Source organism: Phoenix dactylifera, chromosome 3 (assembly GCF_051530095.1).
Source record: "Phoenix dactylifera cultivar Ajwa chromosome 3, Ajwa_hap1_PhDact_Kaust_v1.1, whole genome shotgun sequence".
In the NCBI taxonomy this organism is placed as follows: domain Eukaryota; kingdom Viridiplantae; phylum Streptophyta; class Magnoliopsida; order Arecales; family Arecaceae; genus Phoenix; species Phoenix dactylifera.
In genome coordinates this window covers 46966031-46981770 of record NC_143192.1, presented here as the reverse complement: position 1 = coordinate 46981770, position 15740 = coordinate 46966031, and the positions used below count along the sequence as shown (strand labels likewise).

The following is a 15740-nucleotide window of genomic DNA, read 5'->3' as shown; positions in this document are numbered from 1 at the left end:
AGTCGGCTGGTAGAATAACGCACTGGAACCGTACTCGAGATCCAGAGAGGTCCGGGAGAGGCAATCTAGCACGGAAAAATTTTCTCGGATCTCCAATCACGGCTGTCTATTATTAGCGCAACGGTCGTGATTGAATGGATCCAGCTGAGATGCCCAAGCAGCGGATCGGTGAAGCCATCCAATCATGACCGTTACGCAAGCATGGACGGTCATGATTAGAGAACCAGGCATCCAATAAAAAGTTTTCGCTGGGCCGTGTAACAATGAGACGTGTTCAACGGGCAGGCCGGGGCGTGTTCGTTCTGGGCTCAGCCCAAGATTTAATAAAAAATAGTGAGGCCTAGACCTGGTCCAGTCCAGACTTTGAGCCTACTTGTCATATCCGAGCTTGGTACTTACTCAGGGTTCAAATTTCGCGCCAAAGCTCGAGCTTACAGCCCTTCTCCATGTCCTTCCACAATTTCCTGGCCTCCCCAAGCCTGCCCTCTTTATAGAGGGAATTGAGAGGTGCGGTGTAAGCGACGGTGGTGACCTCGATTTTTTTCTCCTTCACTTCCTTGAGGATGGCAAGGACCTTCTTGGCATCGCCGGCGTGGCAGTAGGACCTGATGAGGATGCTGTAGGAGATCTTATCGAGGGCGATGGCGAGACGAGGGGTGTGGTCGGCGTGGAGGATGGGATTGAGGCTCATGTCGAAGAAGTGACGAGCTGATGCGATCGGAATTATGGTATCCTCCAAGCTTAAAACTCGACCAAAACTATAGCAGACAATGGCTTACATTACCATACATTTGGCATTAGCTTTAATTTTTTATTTATTTTCAGTTTTAATTTTGTGATATGATCTCATCGCATGCGCGTGTGTAACTAAAAAAAAAGAAAAGTGGAGAACTAGAGAGAAATCATCCTATACTGATGGTCTGCGACCTCTTGACTGTTTGATGAAAGCAAAAACTTGTGTTTTTGAATAAAACAGTAACTTGTGCTTTGCAACCATGACTAGTATTTTTTTCATTTTTTTATTTATAAAAGGCTGATTTTTCCGAAAAAGGGTCTGATTTGGTGATGAAGGATAAGAATACTTGCAAATGACGGTGAATACTTCTTCCTTGTTCCAATATTATAATAGCAATTTAAACAGTGGAATTTCTAGGATCTCTGATATTTGGCAGTCAAATATATCCAATCTTTTGATGACACTCTATGTGAAAGTATAAATAAAACTGTCGAGGTGGTAGCCTAATGGGAGCGTGGCTTTACTTCCAACCAAGTGGTTCCGAGTTCGAAACGCACGGACATCTATTAAATTGTGAAGACCGGATGCTCCCTGCTCGGACACGGGATCTGAAAGGATGTATTGCTCTGTTGATAGTCTCGATGGTGCCAGATGTGATATACTCATACGTGGTATTCGTGCCGGAGCCCAGCGGGATAACTGAGCTGGGCCCACGAGTGGGGAGGGTATGAGTAAAACAGGCTGGGGTGCCCAACACACGATCATTTTTGCCCACATCGAACATCTTCCTGGCAGGGTGGGGGCTGCTACGCAGGGGTGGGTTTGTCCCTTCCTCCCTCCTTCCTTTTTTAAGCAAAAAAAAAAGAAAAAAAGAGGTATAAATAAATGGTAATTTGGTTGAGTTAAGTGGCAGCCTTTCAAGGATTATAAATTTCCTCAACTTGTCATCTTGTTAAAACATGATGGGATGCCTGTTTCATGAGAATACGAGAGAGACATTGTGTGAGTTGCTCCACAAGAATGTACATTGATATAGATCATCATTAAAGAAAAAGGACTGCGACGATATGCAACCTTGGTCAAGTGTACATAGCATGATAAACATTGCTCCTGAAACATAATCCAGGCGTACCTCTAGCTTGAACTTGAATCAAAAAAAAAAAAAAATCACACGGTGCTGTAGTTCAATAAGAAAACACTCTTTACTCTATTAAACATCTAAGAAAAGAGTTTATTTACAATGCCATAATCTAGACGTACGTCTAGCTTGAACTTGAATAAAAAAAATCACATGATGCATTTGTTTAATAAAAAAACACTATCTATCAATTATATTTAACATTTACAGAAAGAGTTTATTTACATTTAGAAATAGATCAACATTAAAGCAATATATTATTAAGACACACACACGGGAGCAGAGAGTCAGGGACTCAGAATGGGATGCATTTGAGAGCACTTCGCTCCAAAACACTAACTAGTCAAAAGTAAAAAAGAAACTCGCAAAATGAAAACCAGTATCATTGCATATAATTTTAAATATATAAAAACTTCAAAAATATGTTTTTAAAAATTTCTCGTATATGCATCACGTCATTAAAATATGAACAAAAAAAATTCAGTCAATGAGAAAAAAATGTTATATAAACTATATAATTTACAATTCTAAACTATTGATCATAATCTAAATATTTTACACTATTTTACAAATCAATTTTCAGCTATTTTGGATGTGTTGTAAAATAATAGATGGAGAGGAGGAAGAACTTATCAGTTGAGGCGTGATTTCACTGTCCTTAAGAATAGATCGCGCCCCTCGGAGAATGAATCTCGGTGTAGTAGATAATGGCGGCCTATCCTCCAGGATACAACAACTGGATCACTCCAAGCACACACTCGCAGATGCAGTGATCTTGTCGAACAGCCCAGAAGCGCTCAGAAAAACAAAACAGAGGAGAGTATCCTCTCGGGAACACAGAAAACAGAGAGAGAGGCTTTTGGGAATCAGAAAGGATTAAGATTCTCTCGGGAATCAGAGAGAGGATTTTTATATATATTATCTCTATCGGATCTGATAGGGTTTAAAAAGAAAGGAAGAGGCGTATTTAAAAGACACGTCGTTTTACCAAAGAGGCGTTTTTAAAAGACGCGACGTTTTATCAAGAGATAAAACAAAACAATTCAAAAAATAAAACGGCAAAAAGAAACCTGACTCAAGCCCAGTCCCCCCCTGCGCGTGATGATCGAACGCGACGTGCCCGGTTAAACATTTTTGGATCGGATTCGCCAATTTTGGCTTGGACCTCCATTGGACTCATGCGCGCGTGGGCTACTTTCTTTCTTTGCTTCACCAAGTTAAAAGGTTGAATACTACATAAAGATCTTTTGAGTTTTATCCCTTTCCAATGTGGGACTAAAGAAAGTACACTAGACAAAAAGACAAAAGACAAAGAAAGGCAGACTCGGAATTTTGAAATATTCCAACAGGATGTTTCTAAATTTCAGATCAAACTAAAACATAATATCATAACGTTGAAATAGTCAATTTTGTTTTCATTTGATGTACGAGTAAAAGACAACAAAACCGAATGATTTTTGACTTATAGCCTATTTAAATATCACATATCATGATTAGAGATGCTACTTTTCATTTTAAGAGTTTCTTCATTATGTTGGCCAAGAAATATATTGAGTCAATTGCTCTCAGAAGCATCTCAGCCCAACAACTATTTTTTTGAAATTAAACTTATATCTTGGCTTCTCTCGAATTAAAAAAAAAACTACATATTAGTAATTAGCTGATGGGTGGATTTCTTTTCTTTCAATTGCTAAAAAAATAAGATTTCGTTACCTCCCTTCAAAGTATTCAAGAAGTATAAAATTTGCGGCATTTGAGACCGGTTTCGTCAAGAAACTGAGACAAGGTATCGGTTTCAAAATCCATCAATGAAAGTTCAACTCAGTCTAACTTCTCCGCAAGCAGCTTTGAGGACAATGCACATTTTCTTCACAAATTGCAGTAAAAATCGATTCAAGGTCGATCTAAATAGTTTGAAAGTTTATGTGTGGTGTCTTACTTTGGTCTGCATTTAGCCAGGGCTTTCCTTCTTTGAGAGGCTAAATTCCCTGAGGCTTTAAATAGAAACCCTTTTTAACACGACGCGCCTGTGGATTTTGCCCTAGACTCCGTACCCGGATTTGAGAATTAATCTCCAGCGTCAAATTGGTTCGTCCGGATTTGATCACATCGGGCCGGGTGGTTCTATATACACCCCCCCTATTGCTAAGGACACCCCCCAAAAACCAAAAAAAATACCCAAACTAACCTTTAGTGTAATTACCATATTGCCCTTGAAATTTTCTCAGTACACCCCCCCTTCCTCCTCACTGCCGCCGCCTCCTCCTCCTCCTCTGCCTCACTGCCGCCTCCTCCCCTCCCCCTCCTCCTCACTGCCGCCTCCTCCTCCTCCTCCTCCGCCTCCCCCATCACCCCTCCCCCTCCTCCTCCTCCTCCCCATCCCCCACCTCCCCGTCCTCCTCCTCCGCCTCCTCCGCCTCCCCCATCACCCCTCTGCCTCGTCTTCCTCCCCCCTCCCCCCTGCGCCCGCTTCCTCCTCCTCCCCATCCCCCACCTCCCCGTCCTCCTTCCTCCTCCTCCCCATCCCCCACCCCCCCTCCTCCCCTCCACCTCCCCGTCCTCCCCCTCCACCTCCCCCTCCTCCTCCTCCGCCTCCCCCATCACCCCTCCGCCTCCCCCATCACCCCTCCCCCTCCTCCTCCTCCTCCCCATCCCCCACCTCCCCGTCCTCCTCCTCCGCCTCCCCCATCACCCCTCCGCCTCGTCTTCCTCCCCCCCTCCCCCCTGCGCCCGCTTCCTCCTCCTCCCCATCCCCCACCTCCCCGTCCTCCTTCCTCCCCCCCCCTCCTCCCCTCCACCTCCCCCCCCCTCCTCCCCTCCACCTCCCCGTCCTCCCCCTCCACCTCCCCCTCCACCTCCCCGTCCTCCTCCTCCGCCTCCCCCCTCCTCCTCCGCCACCTCCTCTCACTCCTCTTCCCCCACCTCCCCGTCCTCCTTCCTCCTCCTCCCCATCCCCCACCTCCCCCTCCGCCTCCCCCCGCCTCCCCGTCCTCCTCCTCCGCCTCCCCCCTCCTCCTCCGCCGGCGAGGTGCTCGTTGCTCGGGAGATGGCCGGGGAGGTGCTTGAGGCGAGGTTTTTTGGGCGGAAGGGAGAAGCCGGCGGGTGTTTTGGAGGGGAAGAGCGGGGTGGGGGGGGGGGTTTGGGGGGTGTAGAGAGCAATTTAGGTGAGGGGGTGGGAAGGGTGGGGGGTAATTTAGGAATTTTTAATTTTTTAGGGGTGTCCTTAGCAAATGGGGGGTGTAGAGAGTATTTAATTTTTTTTTAATTTTTGGGGGGTGTCCTGAGCAATAGGGGGGGTGTATATAGAACCACCCGGGCCCTGGCCCCCAAAGCAGTCTCGCAAGACCGGAAGGCCCTCAGGCGGCTCTTCTCCTCCTTTCCGAACTCCGGGCACCAAGAAACGCTGGAAATAATGAAGTTTAGACTTATCCCAAGATGGCCTCTTGTTCCCCACCACCATCTCCGACACCTACGCCACCTCCCCCGCCCTCGCCATCTCCTTGTCGCCACCCTCTCCAGGGAACTCCACGCGACCCGTTCTTCTTTCAACGCCGGAAACAGCGGCGGCGGCGGCGGTAGCGGCTCAGGTACTGTTATTTTGTTTCCTCTAAAATAAAATCTTGAGCCCATGATTCTTTTTATTTATTTATTTTTAAAATATTTTTCTATTTGTTCCAAGTGGTGCACCGCATTGAATTGAGGCTCAAGTTTAAATATAACGTTTTAACTTGTGGAATTTCATACTGTAGGAGATATAATTTTTTTTTCAGAGGGAAAACATATGGAATGTAAAGATTTCAGTCGTCTTGATTATTTTGAATGTAGTTGTAAGGGTGAATAACCATGACAAGATGGTTGTGGCGGCTTGCAACAGATAACGGTCATTTTTTAGCCTTTTTCTGCAGGCTATATTACTGGATTTCTTGATTCCCGTTTGAATCACCTAGAACTAGCATTTAATCCTTGCAGAGGAAAGCAATATGTGGACATAGAGCTCGTTGGTTCGGGTTTTGTGCTGTGGGGAGGCTTTTTGGCGGAAGTATGGTGACATATTGATGGATCTCCCTTATTCCAAGCTTATGTTCGTTACACTTGGGGATAGGAAATGCTTATTGAAGCAGTAAATTAGATATATAATCTAGTATATAACACAAACTCCCACCAAACCATTGCTGAGGTGCTTCTGTTGTCTGTGTTCCCCCGCTATAGATCCGCATGAGTAGAAAAAAGGATCCAGTTTTCTTTGTGAAGTCCACATTTCACATGTCTCTGCACTTCCCAGACCACGTGCATTGCACGTGCCATGCTCTAGTTACTATTTAGTATCACGATTTTTCCGGCATCTGTTGTGGGACTTATTTGTCATGGCTAGATCTGTGTTTAGATCAAGTGCTATTCTTGTCAAGGGAGAAGCCGTTTCGTGATGATTTAATGCCTTGGTCTTTTGTCAAATTTTTCGAAAGCATACTCTGTCTCTATTTTCTCCACCTCCTCCTCTTTATCTTCCGCAGACAGTGATGATTTTAGCTCAAAAGATTTGATGTAGCATGAAAATACTAAGATTTTATTAGTTATGCAGTCCCCATTTATTTGTCAGAATGCTGATTCTACCAAGTTTTGTAGATGCTACTCTGGAAATTTTTGTGTGCTAATTATGATGAACTTTCCTTATAGCTGGACTTCTAAAGCAGAAAAAATGGTCGAGGCATATATATGTTAACCTTGTTGACTTCAGTTTCTAATTTGTGCACATACAATAATAGTGCCACCTTATATTTTTGTTTCTTCCCCCCTTCCCTTCTCTCCCTTAGTAGCTGGAATCTTCTACTTAGAGTGATGCACCTGCTTTGGAATCTTCCTAGAAGTATCTGCATTCCCACTCTCGCACTGATATCTGTTTTTGATTCTGGCAACTAGAATCTTCAATCATAGTGTTTTTTTGGCAAAAAAATGAACAACAGAGATTCAGAACTTTTCTTTCCCAATTATAATATATTTTCTTGCCAAATGAGTCTATCTTACTTCATTGCATAAAATACGATGATTGTTTCATGGTAGCCAGGACAGACTGCACAATGGCTGGGCTTCAAATTTCATACAGGTGCTATACCTGGCGGTGGTGCATTGCAGTTCCATGGAGGAAAAGTGGATTGGCATAGACATTAACAGCATGCATGCGAAAATGTATTATCGAGTAGTTGTAGTTTAAAGAGAGAACAGTTCAGTTTAGTTGCTTCAGTTTAATTTTTTCTGTCAATTCTGCTGTGTTAAATTGTTAATCATGTCTCCTGAAGTTCTGACTTACTAGAAGTTCTATATAGATCTCTGACATTTATATTTAATGGGAAGTGCTAGCTGGTTTGGAGCAATTAGAACTGGGCATTGTGTCCTGATGGCCAGATCAGGATATTCTTTATTGACATAATTAGTCTGCAATGATTGATGAAATGTTACTTGTGTCCACAAGCGTGTTTACTGATTCATCCTAGTTTTTGTTGCATGCTGTATTCTATTTTTATTATGCTTATAGGCAATTTTCTTCTGATACCTGGTGCAACAATGGCTACCATTCTTATGCTTGGCATTCTCCATGCTCGGCGCCTCTATGATGACAAGAAGGCAAGTCATCTTTCTTATTCCTGCGCAGTCATGTACTTTCTCTACTTCAACAAAAGATTATATATTTAACATATGATTGGATAGATATAACTCAATGAGGTTGTCTTTTAAGGTTTCATTTTCTTGGTAATTAATATGTTTGTACTATAAGTTTTGTTTATATCTTTCTAAACCGAGAACTATTAATTACGTCTATTTTATGAGGCAAATCATATCCTGTATCCCCCTAAGCACACTCACATGTGTCACAGTTTTGGCTTCAAATTAAAGAAGAAATGATTTAGTAATGCTGATTTATCCACTCTTATTTAAGGCATTCTTATGATTCTTTCCATGGTTATTTGGATAATGCATTCAAAAAACTTATATGTAATTTTCCTGTAAATGAAAACTTATATGCAAAATCCAGTCGTCATGCGGTCATTGTAAAACCGTCTTCACTAGGTAGCTAATGATAGAACCCCTGCCATCCATATGTTTCGTCAACCATGTAAGTACTCATGGTTGACTAGCCATGGCTTTGTATTTGTGTTGACAGTTCATCTAGAAATTATACTGCCCAACTTTTCCACATTACCAAAATTTCACTAATAAGAGTGCAATATTAAGTATTCAATCTCATATCAAAAAGGACTTAGTCTAAATTATAATTAGCTTTCGGTGCTTGATGAGTAGTGGTCTGGTACGTGATATTCCTGTATGGGTGCCCTTTAAGCTCCTCATGGGAGCAGCACTCCATCATAGAATGGATAGATTTGTCAACCCAACTCTCTTCAGTTCCTGTTTATTGGGTAAACCCAAAGATCCATTGTAACTTTGCTTGAGGACTCAATAGATATCTTAACCAACATTCTCGTTTGTTAAAGAGAAAGGTTGCTATTTTCTTTTTCTTTACAAACCAATACCCTACTACTGGCTCCGCTACCTTATCTCCCAGTAATTATCCCCTTGCGGTTTCTTAAGGCATGTCATCATATAGTTACATACTTATTATGATTATCTCTGGTTTTGATTTTATCATGGTGTATAAGCTAGAATTAGCTGTTTGATTTAAACTTCAAAGATCTCTTTTTGCAGCTTATCTTACAAGATTACTGAGCCAAACAAATAACTCATCGAACCATGAATGAGATTATGAGAAGACTATTTAACCCATAAAATGCCTCATTTCATCTGCACAATTTATTTTACTCACAAGCAACAAGAACTGGTGGTTTCTCCATTTGTATTTCCTCTGCACTCACAGTTACATACGTTAAGAAGGTTGCAACAAAGTTCTTAACTTAACAAATGCAACAGAAATGATGATTGGTACATAGATTAAAAAGTCTAAAAGTGGCTATATTCCCTTTTCGTGCATCCTAAAAGCAAGCAACCAAGACCTTGCGCTATCAACAGGTGTAGAAATCTTATATTCTATAAATCAAATCAAATGATGCCTAATGATATGCCTTTTGGTTGGCAAGTCAGTTAGATCCCATTTACTATCGAGTTCAAGTGCTGCCTCTATTTGTCCATTCCACATTTCTAGCTATCATGAACTATAGCCTCCCAATAGATTTAAGATACCCAACAAGAAATGCTTGTTATATGAGGAAAATAAACTGTTTAAGGAGATAAATCTAGAGATAGATGTCTAGTAGAAGCCTTTTCTTCTCAGGAGTTATAGAAAGATAAATTTTTATCAGAGTTAGACCGCACAATTTTTGAAATTGAAAGATGTCTGTATTCGCTGGTCAGGTTGGAACAAGCTTCCCACTTTTTCCTTCAAGCATGAATTTTGCAAGATTGGTCTTAAATTTGTTTTATCAGTTTATCTGGTATCATAAGCTTTCACCTAGCAAACTATTGGTTATGTGCTGCATATATCATTGCGCTCACCTGTCATATGCATTGTTAGGTTGAAGATATGAAGGAGAAAGGAATTGAACTTGAGTTCTCACCAGATGTGAAGGTAATATTTTTATCAGCACAGCCTTGTGATTTCTGTAAATTGACTTAAAACAGTTATAACTTAATACTGCATACCAAATTATACTTCTTACTAAGACACTTATTACCTTGTCAAATACAGGCTTCATTCTTGAGGCTCTTGCCCTTGCGTTCTATGTCACGCTGTTGGGGATTTCTAATGAGTGTGGTTTGTATCAAATCATCATTTTGCTTTTTAAGTATTTAAAATATTTCGGTTCCAGATTTATATATTTCATTCTGTAGGAGTTTGCCATCCATTTATTTCTATTGCTTTGGCACATCCCAATTTATTCCTTTGCATTTTTTTCTTAATCTCTTAATGGAAAATATGCTTGATAAAAAAGTACATTCTGTTTGAGATTGTCACATATCTAAATCTCCCATGATGTTTCTTATGGGAACCCTTGAAAGATAGCCCCTCTGGACTATCCTGTAAATCTGCTAAATGATGCGGATTTCTTTGTGATAGATAGCGTACATGCTCATATGCACGATTCTTATAGCCATTTATATTTACATGTGGGAGGGACTTGAAGAAATTTCTGTTAAGTTTGGTGTATACAAGTTTCTATATAAAAGTGCAAAGTTTCTTAAGTTTCAATAGCTACATTGTTTTGCTGGTCTACTGACTTTCGTTGTGTATTTATTTGTTTTATCTTGTTTCATCTGGATTTAGTTTCCTGATTTCTTTCTTTTTCTTGGGTCATTTTCTTTTTGTGAGCATGGGTGCCTTCTTATTTCTCTATTTTCTCATCAACTTTATTAGCAATTAATAAGTTACTATTTACATGATAGAGTCATAGTGGTATCTTTGAATATCTTATGATGGCCCTTCCTAGTTACTAAAAGTAAATTTCTGACAAACTAGAGCAGATGCTGGACCTAAAAAGGTTAACAAAATCTAAATCTAACATTATTTAGGAGGTTCTAGTAGAGGTTAGGTAATGTTTCTGATGAGGAGGATGGCACCACAGGTACAAGGTTGCAGTTCCTCTCTTGCCCTTGGTTGCCTTGGTATCGTGGCCCAGTATTTGATATGAATTTTGAGGAGTAACATTAGGTTGAGAGGTTTCTGTAAAATGCTCCCAAATTTGGAAAATGATATTCTGATCCATGAGACCATCCCATGTGAATGGGTTTGGCCTATTGTTTAGGTTAAATGTTCCAATATGCTGTTTTCAATCCACTAGTATTATCCACTAACATATCAAGTGAGGGTTACTCTTTTGGGCCTCCCTTCTGGTAATGATATAGCAATTTGAATTGTTCAATTAACAATGTTCCTTGCATTAGTCGTTGTTGAAAAATCATTCTTAGAGAATACAAGATGGCTGATGTTATTAATTTCAGTATATAAACTAGAATGCATATTTTTGTATATCTTCAAACTAGATACCGGTAGCTGTATATCGTGGTCAGGGAATTAGTTTCAATAAATAGGATTCTTTTGACTTCAACCATGGCCATAAATCTTGATCAGAAGTATCAGATAGGCTAGCTATAAACAGCTGCTAGTTATGAAGTAACTGGTTTTCAGTATATATGCTTTTGCATTGTTGCTAATAAATCACGACGTCTTTACTATACCCCTATTATATTGAGGAAAACGAAATGTTGGCAATGGATGCTCATTAGTCTCCAACATCTGTGCTTGCTCTTCATTAGTGGGGATTTTCATATTTTTATGGCTAACTTTGCACTTTGCTTATCTCTTGCTTTCATTATAGTTCAAACAGCATGTTTATCTTTCGAATCTTAGCTTACTCATTTATTTACATATTGCAACCCTTTTCTTATAAATAAGAAAGGCTGGGTATGCTTTGTTTTTCTTCCTTTAATATGCTTAGATTTCTTCCAGGAAATTCCAGTACGGTTGCGTCCTTTCATCTATAATGCCTGGGCTCGAGCATTTCATTCAAGTATGCTTCCTTTGCCTTTTGCTTCATGTTATTGACATTGTTTAAAGTTTTCATATGTTAATTTCATATATTATGGATGACTGCTATGTGCAGAAGAAAATGGAATACTTCAGCTGACTGCTTATGAAAAAACTGGGGATTTTATAATAAACTCTTCTCAATGGTCAAGTTCAATGTTAATGTTGATGCTTCAGTTGTTCGACATTTACTTTGACAAATCTTTGGTCAATCCACAATGATCTCTTTGTTGATTCTGATTTGAGTCTACTTAAACTTTTCTTAGATAAAATTTTTAAAAAAATAGTTTTAATCTATGAAGAAAAGTAAAACTGAATGTGAAATATATGTATCTTTAGAAAAATACTGTTTGTTTTTGTGTGCTGAGAATGATATATGTATTTTTTGAGAAAACAAATGTCAAGATAGAATCTTCTATATATAGAAGTTCCTTGATGAAATGATCAAATTGTCAAAAAAAAACTCAAATAAGGAGTTCAATTTCTGAGACTGAGTCCAAGAAAATAGCCTGAGACCAATCTCTCTTCAACTATTTTGATATGGACTTTTAAAATTTGTACCAAATCTTGAAGTTTTTGCAATATTTAGATATCTTTCCACTTAACAGATCTCTTTCACTCATCCGAAATAAACCGGTTCAAGGGTTGCATCATACCTCGACTAAGGGCAAGTTGGGTAATTATGGGCCCTCCCCTCTTGTGCCTACTTCCATGTATTCACGGTAGTGCTGTCAGCGTGTCCTTTTGGTCATTCAGTGTGTCTTTTTGGTCATTTGCTTCTCTCTTGCTGATGTTACATTCTGAAGATATTTTCCGCTTAAACACCAAGGACCTTGGCTCTCTTTTCCTTCCTAATGATTGAGGGGTATCCTTCAATTCATAAAAGTGGAAGTAGTTATGGATTTGATCAAAATCATAGTATTGGTTTGCTTTAGAAATTCCTTCATTAACACCCTGCATGAGGTAGAAAATATGTAGCTTAGTTATGTTAGCAAAAATTACTTTCATGGTTCATAAAGTTTCATCTGACTTATTGTAGGAAAATAAAGACAATTGTCTAGTTCTGAGGGAAAACTTACTTGGAAATGCTAACAGCTTTTATGCGGTTAGTCAAAGTCTACCATAATTCAGCAAAATGATGAGACCCTTTGTGCTGAGCAACAACTAAGGATTCAAATACCAGGTGCACTGGTTAGGAATTTGTACCTGGCACAGATCACTAGTATACTGACCAAATTGTCTCTGAATCAATGTACTACCTGGTACTGAGCTTAAAGGGAATTTTACAACTTTCTTTTTTCCCTGCTCAATCGAACCTGTGCTGGCCAGCAAGTACACCATATTGGCCAGCAAGTATACTCGACCATACTGTGATTTCAAACCTTGATAACAACAATAAGTCAGTGAGAATGCTCTTGGAATTGGTTGCGGCATTAGTGCCGCTCATAAATAGGTCCATCTTAAAAAAAAAAAAAGAGGAGTAGAATTTAGCCAATCTGATCTATATAACCAGCTTATACCATATAAGCTAGCATATACAATTTCAGAAAAGGAAAAGAAATTTCAACCCAAATATAAAAAAAAGCATTAACTTTTTTTTCCCATGTTGTCAAACAGCCAAAATATAGATTTGTTAAAAAGAATTATTTAACCAGTTATTGCTCTATGTTCTGGTTGCCATATAAGCTAGCATATACAATTGCATGAAAGGAAAAAGAAATGACTTCAACCCGTCTATAATAAAAAAGCATTAAACCTTTTTTTCATGTTGTCAACCAGTCAAAGTATAGGTTTGTTCAACAGAATTATACTGCTGATTATTGCTCTGTGTTCTGGTTAGAGGTAACAACCTGCTTCTTGTGATTGCTTTCTAAAGTTTGCAGGGCATTGAACTAGTATTTCTGCTGATTCATATCAATACGTGCCAACTACTAATTTGGTCAATTTGAACTGCAATAATAAACTACTGCCACCAGGAAGCTTATAAAAAATATATATTTGAAATATCCTGGAAATTAACATACTAAAGCTAACATACTTCATTTTCTATCTTTGTGTTCTCTCCTCTCCCCCTTTCCTTCCTTTCTCTCATGTGATTCCTTTCCTTCTTTCTCTTTGTTTCTTTTAACCTTTTCTTTTTGCTACAATCTTCCCCACTTCTCGTTTGACATCACCTCCTCATCTCATTTCTTTTCCCCCTCTACATTTTATTAACTTTATATCTCTTCATATATCTTCTTCATTTTCTCCACCTATTTAATTCTAACTACTGGCTAAGATCTGCTGTGACTAGTGGTATGAAGTGAAAGAGCTGAAATGCCTAGAAATTCGATGACTAAATAGTTTGTCAGGTGGCAATTTAAATAGAGAATTTGAGGTGGATTGAAAGTCTTTTCATTATATAATTGAAAAATTATGCTCTCTATAAAGCAGTGGATAATTTAACATTTCTAATGTCTGATTCAATTGATCTTTCTTATTTTATGTAAATGATGAGTTATATACATGACCGATATGTTTGTTCTCACCAAGGTTTTAAGTGCTGGTAGCATGGGGCATGCTGTTCTCTGCAAAACGAAAAGAAGATTTAGAAAAGCTAATTTTTGATATGAAAATTTTGAAGAAGGATTTAATAAATATTGTACAACCTGTGCTGGGGGGCAGTACTGGCTTGGCATTTTACATGCCGGTCAGCACAAACCAGCAAGGGCTGACACTTGAAACCATAGTTCTCACTCTGATTTGTTTGATTATGTGGCAGCTAGAAATAACTGCATAGTACCATTCAGAGCGCTTTCAATCCATATTTTGATCATTAGGCTACTTCATATCATAGTTCTCACTCAGATTAGTTTGATTATATGGCAACTAGAAATAACTGCATGGTACCATTCAGATCGTGAAAATGTGCGATTTATTTGCTTTCAATCCATGTTTTGATCAATAGGCAGAATGTTAGTTTAATTTACTATCTTTCTTAACTATTAGTAAATGATATCTGTTCTACATTGTAGTGTTAAAACCAACTATCATTATTGATCCATCAGTTAATGAAGGGCTGTATTTGCTTTAAGAAAACTTTCAAGAATCTGCTTAAATTGTCCATGATTTTATTTAAGCAGCCTGAGGAGGGCAAGAATAAGATGAAGGTGAGGAAATAGAGGATTGGTGTTTCAATGATTACAGTTGGTAAATACTGTATATGTAAGTGAAAGCCCATTCTTTGAACTTCCAGTTGTGCAAGGATCTTCACCATGTGGCAGTCCTTTTTGGGCAATGTAGATCTCCAGGTAGCACGACGTAGATGTTTAATGACGTTATCATGCTTACTTAGGTCTTGTACTGATTTTTTGTTGGAAAGGTACTGTACCAGGTATCAGCACATGATACGGGATCGTGTCCTGTATCGACAAATTGTGTACCAATGCTGGTAACCTGCCAGAACAGTACGGTACCATTCATACCATCCTATTCTGGCAGTTGTTGTAGCCTTGGTTGAAAGTCACATACTACAACTTTAAATGTCTCCCGAGGTGCAATTTAAATCACTTGTAACAGACATGAGGAGGTCACTTAAGGATGCACTTGTATGCCATTTAGCTTACAAATTTTGGTTGTTCAACTTGGACTGTCAACTATGGCAGTTCTAAATTGTGACTTGTTTTTTATCATAAGGAAATAAATTATGAAGGAAGGCACTCTTTGCATTTTATATTGTTGATGCATATCTAAATTTTGGTTGGTTCGGTAGAGCACATCCTCGTAAGCTTGTTGCAATAATTTTTGTTGGCCAATCAGAGTTTTGTACATTTTAGAATATAAATTTAATACAGCAGAATGTGAATGGATTACAATGCAAATAAGCTTATCAATTTCAGTGCTTCCTATAGATTAATGACAGAATTTATAAATATGTTATTTCAAATACTGGCTTCAAGTGAAAACAATAATCACTGAGTTCGAACGAAAAATGATTACTGCATATGAAATTATGAATATAAGTGAGTACTGACGGCTGCTAAGTATACATGATTGTTGATTTTTTAATTTAAGAGCTGAAATATTCCTAATCACCAATTGATTAATTCTCATATCACTGTAAACTTGTGTTTAGATTTTTCCAATATCATGTGATTGTTACTGCCCAAAATGAAGTATTGAGAATTATTATTTTATTGTAGATTTGGACGAAGCTGCTCTGCCACTGGAAAACTATGTTTCTCTACAAGAATTTTTTGTTCGCACTCTCAAAGAAGGGTCCAGACCTATTGATCCAGATCCAAACTGCCTGGTAACTGGTAACTGGCTGCTATTTCCAGATTCTGTATCATTTGCTT

The 15740-nt window shown here is 39.0% G+C and overlaps 1 protein-coding gene across 3 annotated transcripts in view; it reads left to right on the top strand.

Moving 5' to 3' along the window:
• The first annotated feature begins 5201 nt into the window (after nt 1–5201).
• Nucleotides 5202–15740, top strand: part of PSD1 (phosphatidylserine decarboxylase 1) — a 30439-nt gene continuing 19900 nt past the window's right edge. The window contains exons 1-6 of one of the 3 annotated variants that reach the window (XM_008804563.6): nt 5202–5461; nt 7405–7493; nt 9394–9447; nt 9568–9633; nt 11326–11386; nt 15585–15694. In XM_008804563.6, coding sequence (XP_008802785.3) covers nt 5287–5461; nt 7405–7493; nt 9394–9447; nt 9568–9633; nt 11326–11386; nt 15585–15694 — 555 coding nt within the window. In that variant the 5' untranslated portion in view covers nt 5202–5286. Of the gene's footprint in view, nt 5462–7404; nt 7494–9393; nt 9448–9567; nt 9634–11325; nt 11387–15584; nt 15702–15740 lie in introns of all 3 variants that reach the window. The other 2 variants (XM_089929715.1, XM_089929716.1) reach the window with 2 other exon arrangements.